The 19,666-nt window shown below is 50.6% G+C and overlaps 18 protein-coding genes across 18 annotated transcripts; 11 read left to right on the top strand and 7 right to left on the bottom strand.

The window, feature by feature from the left end:
* Window positions 1-528: 528 nt before the first annotated feature.
* OGAPHI_002959 (uncharacterized protein) lies at window positions 529-1,662 on the top strand (the record flags this gene model as incomplete). The annotated part of the gene is made up of 1 exon (XM_046203886.1): window positions 529-1,662. One exon carries the CDS (start codon window positions 529-531, stop codon window positions 1,660-1,662), a length of 1,134 nt encoding a protein of 377 aa, XP_046062122.1.
* Window positions 1,663-1,779: 117 nt separating this feature from the next.
* OGAPHI_002958 (uncharacterized protein) lies at window positions 1,780-3,378 on the bottom strand (the record flags this gene model as incomplete). Its single annotated transcript, XM_046203885.1, has 1 exon — window positions 1,780-3,378. One exon carries the CDS (start codon window positions 3,376-3,378, stop codon window positions 1,780-1,782), a length of 1,599 nt encoding a protein of 532 aa, XP_046062121.1.
* Window positions 3,379-3,716: 338 nt separating this feature from the next.
* Window positions 3,717-4,466, bottom strand: OGAPHI_002957 (uncharacterized protein; the record flags this gene model as incomplete). Its single annotated transcript, XM_046203883.1, has 1 exon — window positions 3,717-4,466. One exon carries the CDS (start codon window positions 4,464-4,466, stop codon window positions 3,717-3,719), a length of 750 nt encoding a protein of 249 aa, XP_046062120.1.
* On the top strand, window positions 4,189-4,479 carry OGAPHI_002956 (uncharacterized protein; the record flags this gene model as incomplete). Its single annotated transcript, XM_046203882.1, has 1 exon — window positions 4,189-4,479. One exon carries the CDS (start codon window positions 4,189-4,191, stop codon window positions 4,477-4,479), a length of 291 nt encoding a protein of 96 aa, XP_046062119.1.
* A 64-nt stretch (window positions 4,480-4,543) lies between these two features.
* On the top strand, window positions 4,544-5,080 carry OGAPHI_002955 (uncharacterized protein; the record flags this gene model as incomplete). The annotated part of the gene is made up of 1 exon (XM_046203881.1): window positions 4,544-5,080. One exon carries the CDS (start codon window positions 4,544-4,546, stop codon window positions 5,078-5,080), a length of 537 nt encoding a protein of 178 aa, XP_046062118.1.
* Window positions 5,081-5,148: 68 nt separating this feature from the next.
* OGAPHI_002954 (uncharacterized protein) lies at window positions 5,149-6,072 on the top strand (the record flags this gene model as incomplete). Its single annotated transcript, XM_046203880.1, has 1 exon — window positions 5,149-6,072. One exon carries the CDS (start codon window positions 5,149-5,151, stop codon window positions 6,070-6,072), a length of 924 nt encoding a protein of 307 aa, XP_046062117.1.
* Window positions 6,073-6,158: 86 nt separating this feature from the next.
* Window positions 6,159-10,972, bottom strand: OGAPHI_002950 (uncharacterized protein; the record flags this gene model as incomplete). Its single annotated transcript, XM_046203876.1, has 5 exons — window positions 6,159-6,773; window positions 6,955-8,107; window positions 8,251-9,401; window positions 9,859-10,287; window positions 10,400-10,972. 5 exons carry the CDS (start codon window positions 10,970-10,972, stop codon window positions 6,159-6,161), a joined length of 3,921 nt encoding a protein of 1,306 aa, XP_046062113.1.
* On the top strand, window positions 6,174-6,920 carry OGAPHI_002953 (uncharacterized protein; the record flags this gene model as incomplete). The annotated part of the gene is made up of 1 exon (XM_046203879.1): window positions 6,174-6,920. One exon carries the CDS (start codon window positions 6,174-6,176, stop codon window positions 6,918-6,920), a length of 747 nt encoding a protein of 248 aa, XP_046062116.1.
* OGAPHI_002952 (uncharacterized protein) lies at window positions 9,812-10,275 on the top strand (the record flags this gene model as incomplete). The annotated part of the gene is made up of 2 exons (XM_046203878.1): window positions 9,812-9,818; window positions 9,878-10,275. 2 exons carry the CDS (start codon window positions 9,812-9,814, stop codon window positions 10,273-10,275), a joined length of 405 nt encoding a protein of 134 aa, XP_046062115.1.
* On the top strand, window positions 10,479-10,754 carry OGAPHI_002951 (uncharacterized protein; the record flags this gene model as incomplete). Its single annotated transcript, XM_046203877.1, has 1 exon — window positions 10,479-10,754. The coding sequence occupies one exon, from the start codon at window positions 10,479-10,481 to the stop codon at window positions 10,752-10,754; it is 276 nt and encodes a 91-aa protein (XP_046062114.1).
* Window positions 10,971-11,449, top strand: OGAPHI_002949 (uncharacterized protein; the record flags this gene model as incomplete). The annotated part of the gene is made up of 2 exons (XM_046203875.1): window positions 10,971-11,092; window positions 11,182-11,449. 2 exons carry the CDS (start codon window positions 10,971-10,973, stop codon window positions 11,447-11,449), a joined length of 390 nt encoding a protein of 129 aa, XP_046062112.1.
* Window positions 11,084-13,666, bottom strand: OGAPHI_002947 (uncharacterized protein; the record flags this gene model as incomplete). Its single annotated transcript, XM_046203872.1, has 1 exon — window positions 11,084-13,666. One exon carries the CDS (start codon window positions 13,664-13,666, stop codon window positions 11,084-11,086), a length of 2,583 nt encoding a protein of 860 aa, XP_046062110.1.
* On the top strand, window positions 11,538-13,036 carry OGAPHI_002948 (uncharacterized protein; the record flags this gene model as incomplete). Its single annotated transcript, XM_046203874.1, has 3 exons — window positions 11,538-11,896; window positions 11,968-12,415; window positions 12,644-13,036. The coding sequence occupies 3 exons, from the start codon at window positions 11,538-11,540 to the stop codon at window positions 13,034-13,036; spliced, it is 1,200 nt and encodes a 399-aa protein (XP_046062111.1).
* Window positions 13,667-13,951: 285 nt separating the features above from the next.
* OGAPHI_002946 (uncharacterized protein) lies at window positions 13,952-14,494 on the bottom strand (the record flags this gene model as incomplete). The annotated part of the gene is made up of 1 exon (XM_046203871.1): window positions 13,952-14,494. One exon carries the CDS (start codon window positions 14,492-14,494, stop codon window positions 13,952-13,954), a length of 543 nt encoding a protein of 180 aa, XP_046062109.1.
* Window positions 14,495-14,565: 71 nt separating this feature from the next.
* Window positions 14,566-15,606, bottom strand: OGAPHI_002945 (uncharacterized protein; the record flags this gene model as incomplete). The annotated part of the gene is made up of 1 exon (XM_046203870.1): window positions 14,566-15,606. One exon carries the CDS (start codon window positions 15,604-15,606, stop codon window positions 14,566-14,568), a length of 1,041 nt encoding a protein of 346 aa, XP_046062108.1.
* Window positions 15,607-16,167: 561 nt separating this feature from the next.
* Window positions 16,168-17,823, bottom strand: OGAPHI_002943 (uncharacterized protein; the record flags this gene model as incomplete). The annotated part of the gene is made up of 1 exon (XM_046203868.1): window positions 16,168-17,823. The coding sequence occupies one exon, from the start codon at window positions 17,821-17,823 to the stop codon at window positions 16,168-16,170; it is 1,656 nt and encodes a 551-aa protein (XP_046062106.1).
* Window positions 16,371-17,512, top strand: OGAPHI_002944 (uncharacterized protein; the record flags this gene model as incomplete). The annotated part of the gene is made up of 3 exons (XM_046203869.1): window positions 16,371-16,390; window positions 16,771-17,205; window positions 17,293-17,512. The coding sequence occupies 3 exons, from the start codon at window positions 16,371-16,373 to the stop codon at window positions 17,510-17,512; spliced, it is 675 nt and encodes a 224-aa protein (XP_046062107.1).
* A 397-nt stretch (window positions 17,824-18,220) lies between the features above and the next one.
* On the top strand, window positions 18,221-19,426 carry OGAPHI_002942 (uncharacterized protein; the record flags this gene model as incomplete). Its single annotated transcript, XM_046203867.1, has 1 exon — window positions 18,221-19,426. One exon carries the CDS (start codon window positions 18,221-18,223, stop codon window positions 19,424-19,426), a length of 1,206 nt encoding a protein of 401 aa, XP_046062105.1.
* Window positions 19,427-19,666: the final 240 nt, after the last annotated feature.

Genomic DNA, 19,666 nt, shown 5'->3' with positions numbered 1-19,666 from the left:
GCTGCTCGTTTAAATGTTCTCGCTTATGTGAACTTGTACTGGCACAACATGGCGAATGTTGTGCTGAGATAAGAGATTAGATAAGCAATGTTATTATTTTTTGTCGGTGTGGTGCACGGATGTGTACTTTCATGGCAGGCAATATTCCGTTATCTCGGAATTGCCGACAAGAGCTAAAAGTGTATCGGCGATTTAGTGTCGCTACCTGCCCCGCTACTGCCGATCCTGTTCGAGACGATGCGGCCTGCGCGAATTTCGCACGCTCGGAAACTCTCGCGTTGTCAACGGTTCCCCGTCTTGGGGCAACAGTCCAGTTTTTCTTATCAACGATTTCCGCTTCAATAGGGCCCTATTGTATGCACTATTGTTTGCTAGAGCGAGCAAATCCGAACTGCTCCCAAATTAGTGCAACCATCCCTGGGATTTGTGTTATCTAGACACACTATTTCCTGTTTCGGTAACCAATTCAAGCCTGTTCCATTGCTCTATAAATACGTTCAATCTGCTCTTGAGACAGAGCAATCCATCATGGCTACTCCCGAACTACTACAACACATCAAGGCTGGCAACATCCACAAGAAAGTTCCGTTTGAGACGTATTTGACGCAGATCAAGCCGATCCACGAGACTCTCAAGAAGGTCGACATCAACGTCGAGTTTGACCCTAAAAAACACCTTGCTTTCGACCCAGAGTGTCTCAACACCATCAAGCGCACCACGATGGAGGAGTTTGGCTGTGTTGCGGAGGACCAGATCTCGGACGTTGGCGCAAGCGCTCCTTTCCCGCTGTTCACCGAAGAGGCGGTGGAAATCATGCGCGCAGAGATCCTCAGAGAGGAGGTGTTCACCAAATGGGCCCGCATTTCGCAGAGCTCCACGTCGGGCCTGGACTGCGTGATCCGCGGTCACGTGAGAACAACCTGTCCGTTCACGCGCGCTGCGTGGACCCATCCGGCCACCGTTGCGGCGGTTTCTGCCATGGCGGGCGTCGAGCTCGAGGTGATCATGGACTACGAGATCGCCCACGTTAATATCGCCATGCGGTCCGAGGACGAGGCACAGAACCAGCGGATTTCTGCCAGAAGACGGTCGTCTCTGGCCGACAAGTTCGACAAAGAGGTTCCTGCCGTTGTTGGCTGGCACAACGACTCCTATCCGTTTGTGTGTGTTCTCATGTTGTCCGACACGTCTGAGATGATTGGCGGAGAAACTCTGATCCAAACAGGAACAGGTGAGGTTGTTCCTGCCGCCGGCCCAGCAAAGGGAAAGGCCACCGTGCTACAGGGCAGAAAATTGCTGCATCTGGCTTCTGTTCCGGTCGGATACACCGAAAGAATCACCGCAGTCACCTCGTACAGAGCAAAAGACTCCACCAAGCCAGAAACAAGCGTCCTCAACACGGTCAAGCCAGAACGCAGCTTCGGATCCATCTACGACGAGTTCTACCCAGAATGGGTCTCATATAGAATGGACGTGATTAGCGACAGAGCAAAAGCCATCCAAAAACAATTCATCAAGGCCAGAGACGAAAATAAGCCTTTTGATAAAGACGCTGCTTTTGAAAAACTTAAGGACCTCGACGCTTATGTTGCTAAAACTTGGAAAGAAATGGTGGTCACCGACGAAGACTTTGTGAACCACTATAGAAAACCAACTGTGTAACCCAATAATTCATACATTCTTGTTCATTGCTATCCATATCCTAAAATTGACATCCATTGTATCCCGTTTATGACAAAACCCATTAAACCAACCTTTTTCTCTAGTCTATTTTCTAATTCAAACTTCTCTTTTCTGCTGCTTGCACATCCATATCCGTGTCTTGTATATTCTGAAGAGCTCCTTCACCAAATCGCGGAAATCGATCCGCGCATTCGAGTTGTAGTAGAACGTCAGCTTGCGCCGGTCCCATTGGTACTCCGAGTCAGTGATCTGCATCACCAGCCCGTGCGACTTCACCTTGAGCTGACAAACGTTGCGCGACTTCTCCTCGTCGCTCTTCTTCAGTAAAAGCTGCGCAACCTCGTTCGGGTACGCAAACCGTACAACCGGCTTCGGAAAATGCAACACAGGATGCTTTTCATGAACCTCCTGGTTCAATGCTGCTTGTTGTTCTTGAAATTGCTTCAGTTTCAGCAAACGTGCCTCGTCAATAGACACATCCAGTTTCACAACCTTACCCAGATCCCGTCCTCTGTCCGCCTCCACAATCACCAGCTCGCCAATCTTCATGGTCTGCGTCAGTCTCTGGTTTTCCGGTGGCAGGTAGAACACGTCCAGTCTCCCGTTCTTGAAACAAACAAGAATCAACTTCACTCCAGGTAATCCTCCTCCAGGGAACTTTGGCAACTGCTGCGTATTAAGACTTTCTAAAACTTTGGACAGATTGAGAGACTCCGCAGACGGTGACGTGAAGTACAAGTCTGCCTCCTTATATGCCTGTGAGTACTGGTCCTGGAAGTTGAGAGCATTCGATACTTGTGGACCCTGTGAAACCTGTGGCTGCTGTGGCTGTGTCTGTGCTGTTGTGTTTTGTTCAAACGACTTACCAAAGTCCATGTTTGTTGTGGTAGCAAACGAGGACGATGGGAACCGTTTGTGCTGTTGAAAGCCTGGCAGTAACGGCTGCGAGCCACCAGAAAGACCATTGTGTGCTGCTCCCAGAGCTGTATCGTAAGAGTATCTTCGTAACGCGGCAAACTCCGACGGTGGGGGAGACTGCCAAACCGATGGTAATTGCGGAGGAGAGTTTAGGCTCGGGTTATTAAGAAGGGGGCTCCCGGCCGATCCAAGCGAGCTTCTGTTATCGTCTCTTGTGTTCCAAATGCTTCCTGTCGAAGGTCTGCTATGTGTTGTGAACTCGCCCACGTACGACGCTCTGCGCGAGCCAAAGTCCGAAGCAGCTGGCGGAGGAGGACCCGTTAGCGATGTTCCGGAAGAGGGGTTAAACAGGTTTGCGTATGGCGAGAGCGGCGAAAGAAGCTGATCCCTCGGGAAATCTGGTGCTTGTGAAGAAGGCGAAAGCAAGTCCTGTGGTCCTTGTGGCTGCTGCTGCTGCTGTTGAGGCGCCGCACTCCATAACGAGGAGTTAATCTCAAACGGATTAACAAAGCCCGTTCTAGAAGATGCAGTGTTGCTGTTGTTGTTTGGGGCGCCCGTGGCCGTCGAAGTGGTGGCTATAGTGTCCTTATCGCTTAGTGTGTGATTATCCATGTCGCTGAGATACGAAAGAACACGATTCAAGTTGTTGACTGAGAGATCATACTCTCCTTGATTAGAGAAAATATTTGAGCCGTTAGAGCCGTTGGAGTCGATGGATAAAGACGATCTGGTGGATTCGGGGTCTATGAAATTATCTGGATTTGTCACTCTAGACATGCCTATCAACTCTTGTTAGCTGTGCTTGTGCTGATTGCTAAAGAGAAGGAGGGCAAATTTTTATTTAGAAAGATAAGCTTATAATGTGCGCGTGGTGTGCGGGGGACTGGGGCGCGCGAAGCGAGGCGGCAGAAATTTTGACAGGAGGGGAAAATGTCGGGGTTTCCAACAGTTGCTCGCAGTGACTTGAGTCAAAAGGGGAATCTTGTGGAGTTTCACCCGTTTTCCGAAACGTTTGCTGGACCCCTCAGCTGAGTGGTGTTGAAACATGCCTCACTAAGCTAAAAAAAACGTGAACCACTTTTTCAGAGGCCTGTCTGCTTAGCTAAGCAAACAGACTAGTAGTATGCACTAAAAGTGCGCTGATTCTCCTTGTTGTCGCTGCGGACCCCTGCTGCTGTCCCGCTTCGAGAGGTCAGATCGCCCTCGTCGGATGACGCGGTTAGTAACTCCAGTAATTTTGTCCCGCTTGGAGCACGCTTGCTATTTCTATTCTGCTCCAGACTGCTGATCAGGTGCTGTTTGCGCAATTCGAGCTGGCCCAGCTGCGACTCCAGGGTTTTCAGATGTGTGGCGTAAACTGAGCATTTGGTTTGCAACTGTTGGGTTTCCTTTTCGGTTTGGAGCAGCTTTTCGGCTGCTGCTCTGTTTTGCACTAGTAGGTCTGTCTTTTCAGTCCGCAAAGCTTCCACCTCTAATTGCAACGCCTGCGTATCTGGAGCGTCTCTCTGTTTCTCTATTTGTTGCTCCGGCTCCTTCTGTTTACTCTCCAATGCCAACCCCTGGATCGTCTGCTTCAGGTCCTCCACCATGCTTTTCAGCTCTTCTCTTTCCTCGCCGCCGGTGGTCTCGTTAAACCTGGCCAAGTTCTCGTTCAACTTCACCAGACTCTGGTTGTTGTTCTTGGACCGGAACTTGAGATCTCCCAGTGCCGTCTTGATCTCCGCCAGCTCCTCGCTGATCTTCATATTGAAGCTGATCGGGAGAGGTTTTGGCTGCGTGAACTTCGAAATGTTGGTGATCGACGGCGATTTCTTCAAAGTCTGCTCGTCCTTGGCCTCTGCGGTCTGTGAAACTCCCAATGTCATAACGTCTACGTAGGAGACCCAAACTCTTTTCATAAATAAAAACAACGGTGCAAGGTGTACATTTTTCTATCTTGCGGATGAATTACACCTTGTGGATTTTGGCCAGTTTACTATGGCAACTCGCAGCAGCAAACACAGAAACGGTGTCGTTTTATGCGTCGTTGTCTGAATTGGCGCCCGATCTGGCGCTTACGCCTCGTCGCGTGGTCCACACGGGCAAAAACAGACTGTCCGTCTCGTTCGACCCAATCACACATCTGGCTCCCGGAGAAAACACCCAACACACAGAAATCTGGCTCGACACGTCCCAATTGGCTCCTGTCCAGCACTTTGCACGCGTCTGCTGGCCAGCAACCGCGCCGGTCAACGTTGCACTGCGCTCCGAAGACGGCCACGTGCTCCTAACCATCGACCCAGACTACTACAGCACCAACACGGCGGGCGCGAAACGGCACCTGACCAACGTGCCGCTGGACGTGCACATTGGACAGCAAACGCCCGTGCCCCGCGACCTGTGGCCCGTTGTTGTTTATGTCGGTGCAGTCTCGGTGGTTTCGATCGCCGCCGCTTATTTTGCTTACGTCAGCGGCCTCCTGTTTGGGAAAATGTGTTGAGCCTTGTTTTTTCCAGTCTTGTTTTGAACAGCAACACCGCCTTAGATATCGAAACACCAGGCCGGGGGATGAACGACGACCAGAATCTGACCACTGATCCTGCCCTCAAGTCGGAAGGGCAGCCGGATTTATTGCAATATCCGCACGACTCGCAAGCTGGACACCCAACACAGCCTCAATTACCCAAATTATCGAAAAACCCGGGGACTCTGCTCACAGACACCCAGCCGGCGAACCAGCCGGTGTACTATCCGTCGTCCACGTCGCATCTGCGACAGGACCAGAAGAAATTGCCGCCGCTTGATATGGCGTCGTCGGACCAAAAATACATTGTCAACACAATGTTTCCATTTGCTCAGCATTCGCCTTCGCAGTCTGGCGGGGCCGATCCGGCCGGGAACGGCGGGCAGGTGCGCCAGGACAACCCGTTGTTCACGCTGGCGAACTCTGTGCCGTACCAGGCGATTCCTGGGGGCAAGCCATTGAAGGAGGACGAGAACTCGATCGACTGGTCGCGCAAGGCGGCCAACATTGCGCTGCGGATCGACGGCGGTAAGCAGGCGCTGGACGACGCCACGAACGGCGGACTTCCCTCGCCGCCGTCCAAGTTCGAGTCTCTGGGCTCGAAAAAACAGCCTAGGATCTTTGCCTGTCCGTTTTCGGGCTGTGGAAAGACCTTCTCCAGAAAGATGAACCTCAACTCCCACATCCAGTCCACGCACGAGCACCGCAAACCGTTCCAGTGCGACAAGTGCAAGCAGTTCTTTGCCCGTCACAGCGACCGTAGACGGCACGAGACCAACCAGCACAAGCACGACGGAGGTTTTGTTTGCGGAGGTGTTTTGAAAAACGGCGAGGAATGGGGCTGTGGTAAGAACTTCAAGCGTAAGGACGGTCTGACCGCGCATTGGCGCTCCCAGAAGGCCAAGAAGAAGTGTCTGAGGCATATCACAGACCCTGCCGAGCTCGAGCTCATGACCATGGCCAAATAGCGCACGAGTCGGGTCTGTGTGTTGTTGCTATGTATTTGTACACTAATTGGAGGTTTTATCCTGTTTTTTATTTTCACTTGCTAATTTTAAAACCTGGCTTGATGCTGTTTCGTGTGCTGTTGCTGATTTCGTGTGCCCTTGCGGCCAAAATCAGACCGTTCCCGGAAACAGACCTCGACCTGGCCAAACTGCCCGCCTACGCCGTCAACGACCCGGTCAAACTCGCGTGCAACGCCCGGCAGATCGACAACGGCGAGCACAAGTTCGATGCCAACGGCAACGTCGTGCTCGAGCCCGTCGTGCGGTGCCTGGAAACAAACGCCCCACTTGCGTTCAAATACGGCGTCAACGAACGCATCACCTGCACAGTCAAGTTCGAAGACGAACTGTACCATCTGTTCCAGCTGTACCTGCACAACGACGTGCCGTTCTCGTGTCGCATGGACGTGAAACCAGCCACAGGCGTCACTGTGCCGCTGGTGTTCCAGTTCCGCGGCGTGGTGGAGGAATCCCACTTCGACATCGACCCAAACTTGAACGTTCTGCTGCTCTCCAAGGATAACCAGATCGTCTCCAGCACAGCCTGGTCCAGCTCGCTCAACACCACCAAAGTGATCATCGGCGACCAGGTGCCGCTGCAATTCGACGTGCACTGGATCGATGGCGGCCGGCTCGACGTCAACGACCAGGACGTGCGGTTTCTGCGGCTGCCCAACCCGCCCAGCTTTGCACTAGTTGCTCTGTACTGCCTCGCGTCGATCGTCCTGGGAGCCGTCGGCGCGGTCGGTCTGGGCTACAAGCGGATCTCCAAGAAGATCCAGCTTAGTGACCTAAGTAAAGTCGATTAGTCTATTTAAGCTTCTTCAGAAGTAGCTCCAGCACCTGTCGCACGTCGCCGCTGGCGCGCAGCAGGTACTTTTGCGTGAGAAAGTCCACGTACATCCGTTTGAGCTGCTCCTTCGTCTCCACGTCCAGGCGGCTCTTGGCCGCCCACGACTGGTACGCCCGCACAGAGCTCTGCAGCGTGGCCACGAAATCCGCGTCGTCCAGCTCCGTGTACCGCAGCGACAGCGTCAGCTGCAGCAGCACCACCTCCGGCACGTGACCGTGGTCATGCGCCAGCCACTCGACAACGTGGTTGGCGAGGTACAGTCTGTCGAGGGCGTCGAACGAGTCCACGAGCGCGAGCATCTTTTCCGCGAGCTCCCACACGCGCGCGAACTTGTCGGGTGCGTCTTTCTGCACGGCTGCGGCGGCCACGTCGAAAATGGCCAGCACAAGGTCACCTTTCAAAACCGGATTTGTAGCTGCGGTGCCCAAAACGTCCGTGTTGAGCTCGGGCAGCTTGTTGAGCTCGCTATTGACCTCTGTGTCTGGAATCAGGCTCACCAGGTCGTCGCCCTCGAACGCGTCGCCCTCGTTGTCCCGCAGGTCCTGGATCTGCTGCTGCTCTGTCATCAGGTTCAGCAGCCGTCTCCTTAGCAGCAGTTTCGACAAGTACGTCAGCTCCAGCTTGATGAACTCGAGCCAGACCTCTGTTTTCTCACCGTTGAACCGCACACACCGCTTGAACAGGTTTCTAGCCGACTTGACGTTTCTATTATGCTCAAACTCGTAGTTGGCCGCACTGAACCACACGTTGATGTTTTTGGGCTGCAACTGCAGCAGTTTTGAGTATATCGAGTAAAGCACCTTAACGGAGCCCTTCTTGCGCGCAAATTTGATGTACGCGGACCACAGATCCATGCTCTTTGGGAACTTGTTAACGGCCCGTTCAAAGACGAAGAAAATGCGTCTATCAGAGGCCCAGTCTGAAACAGACGGCCGCGTATCAATCACAGCACGCATTCTCGTGTACCGCTTGCGTCTGAGGCGATCGAGGTTCTTCTCGAACCGGTAGTAGGCCAGAAAGTCTGCCGGCTTGGATCCGCGCCCGGCTATACGCTGCTCGAAGTCCGTCCGACGCCGCATAATCATGGTGACCTCTTTGCGCGTGAACAGTTTCTTGTTCTCGAGGTCTTTCAACTCCGGAACGCTCTGTTCGAGGAAATACTGCGCTTTGGACATGACGTCTTGATTTTAAAATATTTTTTTTTCAATTTTTTTATGCGCAATATTTTTGCAGTGGGGGCAAGTGATCCCCCCACCCAACTCTTGTCGTACACTATAATACACTACACGGCGTTGCACCACTTCTGCTGCACAAAGAAGTCGTAGATCTTCATGGTCTTGGCCGGATCGATCTTGAGCAGGTCCTTGGCAATCTTGCGCTTGAGCACACCCCCGGTCCGCAAAAGCTCCCGGAAAAGTGTCTCCTTGATCGCCAGGTACGGCTTTGGCAGAATGCGCAAGTTCGAGCACAACACCTTCTCCTCGTCCGACAACAGGTCGTAGTCCAACGCCTGCGAGATGTCCAGCGGCTGGTGGCCGCGTTTCTTCGAGTTCGACTCGTACGACGGAGTTTGGTGACGCGACGTCGACCGCACAGAGTTGAACGTGTGCCGCTCGCGGCCTGACGAGATCGGCCCGGCCCCAACTCCCATGTTCAGCCGCGACAGCCGCGCCACCTTGTCCTTCTCGAACTTGGATCCGTTCTCAAACGACGTCACGCCGTTGCGCCGCCACTCCTGGAGCAGCTGGATCCGATTGCGCACACGGATCTCCGCCAGCATATCGTCGGTGAACTCCCTAAAGTCGTCTGCAGTCATGACCCGTGCAAACGCTTTCAACTTGTTGAACAAATCTCGCTCCTCTTTTGTGCGCTTCTTGTCGACCGCAATGTTGTTTCTGTAATCCAACAAGTTGTTCTTCAACATCAGCCGTTTGCGTTCCGCACGCAAAGTCAGCTTCGAGTTGTAGATATCCAGTATTGTGAGCCTCAAGTCGATATCGTTCTCCGCCTCGTCGTCCTCAAACACCATGTCTTGCACCACTTTCTCCGCCTCGTCCTCGGCCTCTTCCTCAAACTCCAGTCGACCAGGCATATATTTCTGCAGATCAGAACACAACGGTTTCGACGTCAAAACCTTCTTTGGAGGAGGTAGAGGCAGATTCTTGCGCGAATCGAGTCTCTGCTTGCGTTTGCGCAGAAACGACGAGGTCGAAACGTTCTCAAAAGTCTTGTTCAAATCGGGAATAGGATAACATGGAGAGTTCAGGTAGTAGTCCTCGTAATGTTGGCCAACCTCTTCTTTGGATCTCCCCCCAATAAAGTCACTGATATCCTGCCAGTTGCCGAGCCCCAAAGTCTCACAACCTTCTATCAACAACAACTCCTCGTCAGCTCCCCAGTCCTCGTCAAAAATCGGGTACTGATGCTGTTCAATCACCTGGTAATCGTGGTACGGCTTGTGTTTGCCAGAGCTCTCTCCCTTGGCAAAACACGGAACACAAAGATCATAATCGGCACATACAGCACAACGTATCCTCACACGCCGCGTGCAATCCGATGAGCACACATCACAGTGGAATTTCGCCATTGAAAACGGGGGGATATCGCACTATTTATATTTTCGCCCCTATGTACGCAATGCGGGTCAGGCCTGAAATAATTCCGGCAATATTCAGAGGGCCAACGTAGTTGCACAGAAAGAAAAAGGACAGATTTTATCTGGGTTATGTAATAGCAGAGCAGAGCAAAGTGTGTCACGTGATGTTGTGTCGGGCTTTGCCAACTTTTTTTCTTGTTCAACCTTTGTGAAAAATTTCTTAAACCAGGATTGAAAACTAACATCACAAAATGGTAGGTAACAGCTAGCTGGGTTCAGCAAACGATATCAAATATACTAACCATGTCAGGGTAGAGTTAGAACCAAGACCGTCAAGAGAGCCTCGAAGGTGCTCATCGAGAAATACTATCCAAAATTGACTTTGGACTTTGAAGTCAACAAGAGATTGACCAGCGAAATCGCTGAGATCCAATCCAAGAGACTCAGAAACAAGATCGCCGGTTACACCACCCACTTGATGAAGAGAATTCAAAAAGGTCCAGTCAGAGGTATCTCGTTCAAATTGCAAGAGGAAGAGAGAGAGAGAAAGGACCAATATGTTCCTGAAGTGTCCGCCTTGGACTTGAAGAAGACCAAGGGTCAACTCAACATCGATGCTGACACCGACGAAATGATCAAATCCCTTGGTTTCAAGGTCCCAGCCTCCGTTATCGCTGTCTCTGCTAACAGAGGTCTCAGAAGATACAGAAAGTAAGCCATACACTTCCTGTTTAATGTTGTGTATCTCACAGAATAAACTCCTATAGCAATATTCAAAGTTCAGACTCTGTTTCCACCAGGTTGTTGAACTTGTGTCTTAGTGCAATCACACGTTGTACAATTTTTTCGTAGTCTTTCACTGTTTCCAAGGATTCGTTGATCCAGGCGTTCATTTCTGGGTCTGCCATCATTTTCGACATGGATTTCTCCTCTTTGGACAGTTCCTCCAGCTTGTTGTATTTAAAGAATGGCAGCGCTTCTGTTTCCAATTTCCGCTTCTTTGGGTTGCAAGGTGTTGAGGTCGACGAATTGGTGAAACACGACACCGAGTCGTCTTCTTTCAGCTCGTTCGAGCTCAATTTGGTCACCACTGTGGCTGTTGTTGCAACCGACCCGGCCGTCATGGCTCTGCCAAACACGTTGATTGGGGTCAACGAGGTGTCGTTAATCACGTCATCAAACCTGATTCCATGAGCAGGCCAGTCCGAAGAGGCTCTTGAAACAACCTTGTTTGGTTTCGGTGTGATTACCGGGATCTTGGAAGGTCCGAGCTCTCTTGTAGTTAAGGGGGTAATTATCTCCATACTTGATTTCTCCTTTGGAGCGCTGCTGGGTCTTGGAACGTGCCAGATTCGTGCACTGGACCGCGGAGTCGATGTGTCGGCGTTTAATTGGGCGCTTGAAGGTTCCATGTTACGCGAAACAAGACAAGATGGGGAGAAATGGGCAATTTCTAAAATGGGGATTTTTGTTTTGTTTGGTAGATCTTACTACGTTCATTACATAATCGTATCTCCAGAAGCTTATTTCAAGTATTTGTGTTCCTTGAGCCATTGAGCAACGTTTTCGGAGTCTCTTTCAAGCCATTTGATCTTTCCCTCGATGGACTCCAAACCTTGAGCCAATTTTTGGTCAAATGCCTTGGTGTCCTTGTCGGCAAAGAAGGCCTTGATCTGGTCGTAATGCTCCTTCTTGGTGAACCGGCCAATGGCGATAGAGATAACTCCACCAAACAATGGCAACGAAGTTGGAACAAGCTTGATGATCTGGTCCCAGTTGGTGGTCAAAAAGTTGAACACTTTCTCGATACCAATTCTGCTACCAGACATTCCCACCATTGGAATCCAAATATCCTGTTTTCTCACGGTACCGTCCAAAACAAAGCTTAAAGCCTTGTCAAGAAGAGCTTCGTCAGAGAACTTACCCAGACTTCTCAAAGCAGTGATCTGCTCGTCACTGATCTGGGAAGTCTTGTAAATGTTGAGCAAAGCATCAAACTCCTTTTGGGAACCAGTGGAAGCAACAACACTGAAAACAGAGTCTCTAAGGTTAGGGTCCAAAGCAGACTTGTCGCCGGCAATGTACTTTGCGAAAATGGACTTGGACGCCTCGACGGTCTTTTCGTCCTTGTTGGAGGAAGCAGCCTTGAACAGAAGAGTCTTGAGGCTTTGGTCAAGGAACGAGTCTGACGAGTTAAAGACCCAGCCCTTTTGGTGGCTCTTTTCGCTGATCAGGTCTCTGACAAGCGACTCCAGAGCAGCCTTGACGCTCTCGTCCTCAAAGATCCATGCAGCCTTCAAGCTCTCGAGTCTGCTGACCAATTGCGAAAGAACAAAGTACGACTCCTCGTCCTTGAACTCGGAAACCAAAGTCAACAAACTGGTGGTTTTGGCAATACCTGCAACAGAAAGAGCTCCGGCATCAGAGAGAAGTCCAACCTTGTCTTCAACAGAAAGCTTGTCGGAGGCAGCACCCAAAGCAGTCCATCTTTCAGGCTCGTAGTTGACTCTGAAAACACCGGTGGAGTTGCCGTTGACCTTGAAGAAATCGGAGCTCTTCACGTCCAAAGTGGCCTCTTTCTTGTCCAGAACAATGTTGTCAATTCCAGAGTCGGTCTTGAGGTTCAAAAAGATAGGGAACACGGTCTTGTCGTCCTCTGGCTTGACATCACCGGTGGTGAGGAATCTCTGCTGCGAAACAGAAACCTTACCGTCCTTCTCAGAAACCTGCACCAATGGGTATCCGACCGACTTGGTCCAAACCTGCATGGCGCTATTCACGTCCTTACCGGAAACCTGGGCCAACGAGTCCCACAGAGCCTCGGTGACGGCGTTTCCGTACTTGTGCTTGTTCAGGTAGTGCGAGACACCCTTGATGAAATTCTCTGTTCCGAGCCAGTTGTCTAGCATTCTCAACACAGAGGAACCTTTCTCGTACGAAATGGCGTCGAAGATCTGGTTGATCTCGTCGGCACTGGCAACAGGCACCTCAATTGGGTGCGACGATCTCAAACTGTCCAAAGAAAGAGCAGTCTGGAACGAGTCGTTGACAAAGTTCTCCCAGATCTTCCAGTCCTTCTCGAGGTAGTCGCAGCACTTGAAACTCATGTAGGTTGCAAAACTCTCGTTCAGCCACAACGAGTCCCAAAAGTCCATGGTACAGATGTTACCAAACCACTGGTGGGCCAGTTCGTGGGCCACAACCTCGGAAACACGCAGCTTGGCGGCGTTACTGGACTTCTCGCCAATCATCAGGTCCACCATTCTGTAGGTGACCAGACCCCAATTCTCCATGGCTCCGGCAGCAAAGTCGTGGATACCAACCATGTCCATCTTTGGGAGCGGGTATGGGATATCGAATACCTTTTCGTAGTACTCGAGGGCCTTGGCGGCCAGCTCGGCCGAGTACTTAGCGTCAGCCTCGTAACCTGGCGTGGTGTAGACTCTAATTGGAACGTCTCTGAACTTGTACTCTGATTCGACGTAATTCAATTCACCCACAATGAAAGCCACCAAATAGGTGGACATTGGAGGCGTTTTGTTGAAAACCACTTTTTTCAAAGTGTCGGAAACAAGAGTCTCCTCCTTGACGTCCATGTTGGAAAGGAAAGTGTAGTGTTTCTCTGCCGTGAGGGTGATGGAGAATGTTGCCTTCAAATTAGGCTCGTCAAAAGAAGGGAACGCTCTTCTCGCGTCGGTGGCCTCGAATTGCGTCGTGGCAAGATACTTGGTCTCGCCGTTCTCTGTGTACGAGGATCTATAGAACCCGGCCAATTGGTCGTTCAACTCGCCAATGAACTTGATGGCCAATTGAACCGTTTCGCCTTCCTTCAAAACAGACTCGTCAAACTTGAACGTAGTAGATTGGTCCTTCTCCGAGCTGGTGGTCTTCGTTGGCTTGTACTCGCCACCAGAAGTCTTCAATTGAACCTCCAAAAACTCAATCTCGAGGGCATGCAACTCAATGAAGTCGCTTGTCTCCTGAACCTTCAAGTCGATAGCAACCTCACCATCAAACTTGAAAGTCGTCAGGTCCGGCTTCAGGCTCACGTCGTAGTGCACGGGCTTCACATTGGTAGGTAACACCTGTCTCTTGGGAACGCTCATGGTATTAAGTAAAGTGTGGGAGTGTAAATTTTTGGCTGAGTACGAAATCGCCCTTTTATGGAAATTATTTATTTGCGGCCGAATAATTGCAAACGGCACTTTGGCAAAGCTGTGCCACTTGGCCATTTGAAATGCACTAAAAATGGAGACCCTTTGTTTGGCGACAATGGACATCATCGGGGGAACTCTATTTCGTCGCTGGCTCGCGTGCAAAAGTTTCTAAACACATTCTATTTCCAACGTCCAAGAAATGTCCACCCGAACAATAATGGCGCGCTTACGTAATCAGCCCGTGCGCTCGATCAGGTGGATGCCACTGTCGGACTCGACAACGTCGCTAAGTTCGCCCACTTGCAGTCCAAACGTGGCCTTTTCGAAGCTCGGCTGCATCTCTCCCGGACCAAAGAAGCCCAGATCGCCTCCTTTGGCGTGCGAGCTGCAATCGCTGCTCTCGCCAGCAAGTTCCTCGAACGGAACCTCACCAGACTCAATCTGGCTCTTGTATTTTTTGATCAAGTCGACCGCCTCCTCTTTGGAACGCGTAATGTTCTGTTCTTTCCACGAAGATGGTCTTCTGGAGTCTCTATGTTTCACCAAGATGTGTCTGGCGCGCACTTTTTTCGGCTTGTGTAGGTTTTTGGACAGATACAAATCCAACGCCTCCTGGTCGGTGCCCTCAGGTGGAGTCCAAACAGACTCGCTCTTTCCCGGGTTATAGTAGTATTCCTGACCATGAGTCTTGGAAATGCGGATCTGCCAACCACGAGGAAGGCCGGTGTGAGGGTTTAATGACTGAATTAGCATATTTGGGGTTAAAATACTTACCATTGTGCTAAATAAGATTGATTTTAATTAAATTTAATTATTTTTCTCATCGGTCGTTATTTTTATTCTACTACTTAAAAATGAATAGCTTCTCGGAGATCGTCAACGTTAAGGTAGTCCGAGTCTAACTCTATCAGCTGCTTCCAGACTTTGTGTTTGATCGCCTTGGTGAACTTGGGCGTGTCCCAAATCCGCGTTTTAAGGTTGATCGAATGTGCAGCCTTGATGAACTTGTCCAAGTCGGCGAGCTGACTCGAGGACAGTCCATTGAACAAACTCACGGCCTTATGCGAGCCCGTGAGCTGGCCCAGCGAAGCAGAGGCAAAAAGCGAAATCTTGTTGGCGGGGTAGAGAGCGGCCTTCTCCGGGTCCACGAGCTCGTTCAACGGAGCGTCAATGAACGTGTAAACGAGCTCCTGCGAGCTGATTTGGTCGTACGGAACATCTCCCGTGACAATAATCGTAAGTGGACCTTCGTGGAACGTGTCTGACGTGGAATTGTATGTGGTGAGGAAATCATTATCCAAGAACCGTTGTAGCTTGTGTTGGAACACCTCCAATAGTTGTTCCCGGTTGTTCTTGATGTCCACGTAGAAATACGTGGTGGTTTCTGGCGAGGTGTAAAAGATCCCGTTCTTTCCATCGCGGCTATCCGGGCCTGCATTCGACTGCTTCAACAGATCAAACAGATGGTCCAGATACATGGCGTCGAGGTTGGCCTTGCGCGACAAGTAGGACGGGTTGTGGCCCACCAAAATGGTGTCTGGGTCGGATTCGCGGTAGTAACAATCGGCCTCTATTGAGTTAGCTCCGGCTCGAAGCGCATCCAGCAGCGGATGTCTTCTCCATTCGTCGTTATGCGAGTGGATCGGCTTGATGGAAACGTCGTGTGTTAACGACTCGATGGTGATTAGCCGTGGTCCAAACTCCTCCTCGAATTCTCTATTAAGTTGCGCAGCTTTGAGGTAGAAATGTATAGCAACCACAGCCATAGCCAGAGCAAGCATCAGAGCCAGAATATGGGTGTGGAGAGTTCTAAACGGTCTTTCTCTCTTGACCTTCTGAGGACCCTGGGTTTCCAGGTCTTCGTAAGCTTGTCCCCACGGTTTCCACATGGATGATGAACAAGATTTAAAATGTTTCGTATAAAAAATGAACAATCACTCCTTTTACTCTAATTAATTGCCGGATTTGGGAACCGGAGATATCAGTTTGATTATTTATTAATTATTAGTGATGGTTTGGATGGCGGAGTTAATGTTGTAGTTTGGCTTTATGTTGAGTCAGGACCAGCTCATATATATATAAACCAACGGAAACGCGCGGATATACAAACAATATGGCTATAAAACCTAATTAACCCACACCGCGACATTTGTTGCATTTAAGTGCGCACGGACCGGGCACTAAAAATTTCGCATCGGTTAGAAAAAAACGTGCTTAGTAATTTGGGCGTATTTCGAGAGTGACACATCGTAGCAAATGCCGTCTGTTCATGTATTGTACCATCTGCGTGGGCAATTCCGCCTTACAACGTGTGCTGCTGCATCGAAACAGATCGTATTGGAGAGGCTGCATGAAAAATAATAACTATAGTTATACGAATCCAAGAATGGGGCACTCTTGGAGAGCGAAAAAAAAACGCGGTGCACGGTTGTGTAGAAAACCGACCGATGCTAAATCACAAAGCTGCCAAGACCAACCAACAATAAGTTCCCAAGCACAAAGTTGTTGAAAAAGATCTCAAACTTTGTCCGTTTGGCGTACGCCCCTATCAGCCGTTGCTGGAGCTCCTCTTTGTAGAGCATCAAACACCCCAAAAGTTCCGTCATGGCGGAGTCTAGCAATTTGTTGCTATTTTGGTAACTCAGTTGCTGCAATGGGCCCAGATCGTGAACCGTATCCGAATGCAGTCCCAGAATAGCAACAATGTCAACCAACTCAAAGTCTGCCAGATTGTGCACCAACCGAAACTTCACTGTAGGAACCTGCGACTCGTCATTGTCTCTAAGATCCGCGTCGGCAGCCAACTCAGCCCTGTCGTATGTGGCGGTCTCGTCAATGTCCCAGCCTTCTGATGCGCGAAGAGCCAAGCCAAAGCGCTTGTTATTGATAAAGCTCACTAAGCCCCGTAAATCTGTCTCTGAAATGTACGGGGTTTGCGTTAGCGACGAGCTTGGCGTCTTGGCCGGCATCCGTGCTTGCAAATCATGGAAGTTGATTTTGCAGTCCAGAACAACGTACTTGTTTCCCTCCACGCCCTGATGGCCCGGCAATAGCAAATCTGTCAGACTTTCGTTGTCGTCCTCCGTTGGTAGCATGATATCCACCACCAGTTCCACAGTGCCCGCCCGCAGCCAGTTCAGCTTCGATTTGGGTCCCGTCACTCGCGACAGGTCCAGCTGGTCGATCCGCAGCCGTGTCACCTTCTTCCATGGAGAATTGTCCTCGGTGGTGTCCATCCCCGCAAATTGCGCAAACTGGTGCTGCCGTTTGTGCAGCGTGATCAGCGACCCGTTGATCGACCCGGACAGCGCGTCCGCATTGATGAAGTCGTACGTGATCCAGTTGCGGCGCAGTTTCGGCAGCTTGCAGTTGAAAATCTCCACCTCCATCGGAGCGCTCTTTTTCCGTTTCATCACAAGCTTGAGGTTGTTCACCTCAAACTGCTCGAACTCGTACTGCGGCGAAAACGCCTCGTCCATCACCTCCTCGTAGTGCTCGTCCAGATCGGCCGTGCCAATCACCCCGGTCAAATTAACGTCCTTAATAAGACCTTTTCCTTCCATCCATTTGCTAAGCGATAACGTCACCGTCACTGTGTCTATCTTGAAAGAGTACTTTAAATGTCCATTAGCGCCCGAGTTCATCACCAAATTCTGGAACTTGATCATCCCGTCTTCCCACGAAGCCTTGAAGTCGTTGCCTGTGATGTCCACCTGTAATTTGTTGTCTAGGGTGATCAGTTTCTCCAGAACTTTCTTGTTTATCTTGCCGTCGGTGAAAAGATTGCCTGCGTAGATGATCAGTCCGCAGAACGTGGTGGTCCCAATGAAAATCCACAGGAAGTTGCCCATCACGATCCACGACAAAAACGCACTGATCTCGTCCACGTTGAACGGCCGGTTTTGTCGCAGCAATATCCATTTCGCCCGTAGCTTGAGCCGGTCCAATTTGTTCTTTCCTGCTGCCAGAAACCGCTCGCGCGGAGTCTGTGGCCGTGGAACGTCGGACTTCCATCGCTTGATCTCGTTTAGAACCGTTGCCATTGGAGGCTTGCCCTTGTTCCGCGCGTTCCACTGTACCAAAGGCCGAGACCCGCCAACTAACATATATCGCCAACCCGTGTGGTGCTGTCTATTCATGGCCGCAAGCGTGTTCGTCCCCGAACGCCGTCCAGCGCCAAGACCCCACCGACAGGCAAAGCGCACACCCGTCAAGAAAGACCCTCTATACATTGTGAAAAATAATTTTTTATCTGGCTGTGCTGTTTTAGGAGCAGCAGCAGCAGGCGACCAGCGGAGCGACAGAGAAGGATGGGTTCGTACAGGAGGAAAATGTGGTCTGTCTGACAACTCAACAGACCAAAACAGTCTTACTTGCCTACCCCCATCCCACCCCCGCCTTGTGCTTCCTCATCCCCTAACTCCCTTCTCTCCCGGTCTGAGGTGTGTCTGAGTGCTACCGGTTCACCTCAAATTATTTATTTTTGTAAATCCCTACGTGGCGATGAAATCAAACGTTCTGAAGCGCACAGTGCTGCTTTCCGTGGCCATCGTGGTGCTCATTTTGGTGCTCGTGCAGGTCTCGTCCGACTCCACGCCAGACTTGCGGCAGGTGCTGGGTCCCGGCGTGCCTGTGAAGGAATTCACAGAAGGGAAACAAGCCAGTGGACCCAACGGCAGGGGCTCAGGATTCGGTTTTTCGGGTAAGGCCAGCACCGAAGAGCTTGAACTCGCACGGAAACTTAACGACTTGACAGAGAAACTGCTTGTGGAGCAGGACACGCGGCTCAAAAAGCTCGAAAACGACAGGGCCAAGCTCGAAAAACAGCTAAACGAACTTCGCAGACCAAACCAGGAAGCTACTTTGCGGGAAAGACTCGCATACATGTTCCCATACGACCAAAACAGAAAGTTCCCGGCCTACATCTGGCAATCTTGGAAATACGGACTTAACGATGCCAGTTTTGGACCTAAATACAAAGAAGGAGAAGAGCAATGGGCGTTGAAGAACCCCGGATTTGTTCACGAGCTGTTCAACGACGACACGTCCAACGCTATCATTCATTACTTGTACATGCATATTCCCGAGGTGATCAAGGCGTACGAGCTGCTCCCCCATATTATCTTGAAAATGGACTTTTTCAGGTACCTGATGCTATTTGCCAAAGGAGGAGTGTATGCAGACGTGGACACGCTGCCATTGCAGCCAATTCCAAACTGGATCCCCGAGAATGTTGATCCTTGGGAAATCGGGCTCATTGTGGGGATCCAGTCGGACCCTGACACCCCGGACTGGAGACAGTACTACGCCAGAAGATTGCAGTTTGCCAACTGGGTGATCCAGGCCAAACCGGGCCATCCAGTCTTGCGTGAGATCATTGCCTCTATCACCGAGGAAACTCTCCGGAGAAATAAAGAAGGAGCTCTGGAATTTGACTCCTCGAACGAACTTTCAATCATGGACTGGACCGGCGCCGGCGTCTGGACCGATGGGATCTTCAAGTATTTCAACGATTACATGTTGTCGGGCATATTTTCCAAAGTCACATGGAAAGACTTCACCAAGCTCGACGTTCCTAAACTTGTGTCTGACGTTCTTGTGCTACCAATCACCTGTTTTTCGCCTGGACTCGGCAAAATGGGGTCGCAGGACGCAGACCATCCTTTGGCGTTTGTCAAACACTATTTCGAGCATCTTTACAGACAGTGAGTCTGCTAATCCATTGAACTTCCAAAAAAGGTAATATTTTTTATAAAACCACGGTCAATTCAAATCACCTCGTCACTGTCTCAGATGTCAACTGGAACCCTTTATAAAGCTCGTGTGTGTCCATGCTGTCTTGCTAACCATGAAGAAAATCATCCTTGGTAAAGTCGACGAGCTGCAAAACAGCAAACAGCCAGCAAAACAGTGTATCTGCCACACCTGTGCGATCCAAAGAACTGTTCT

The sequence above is a fragment of the Ogataea philodendri genome (assembly GCF_020536065.1).
Source record: "Ogataea philodendri strain CBS6075 chromosome Unknown scaffold7, whole genome shotgun sequence".
NCBI classification, from domain to species: domain Eukaryota; kingdom Fungi; phylum Ascomycota; class Pichiomycetes; order Pichiales; family Pichiaceae; genus Ogataea; species Ogataea philodendri.
This window is presented reverse-complemented; position numbering and strand designations above follow the sequence as displayed.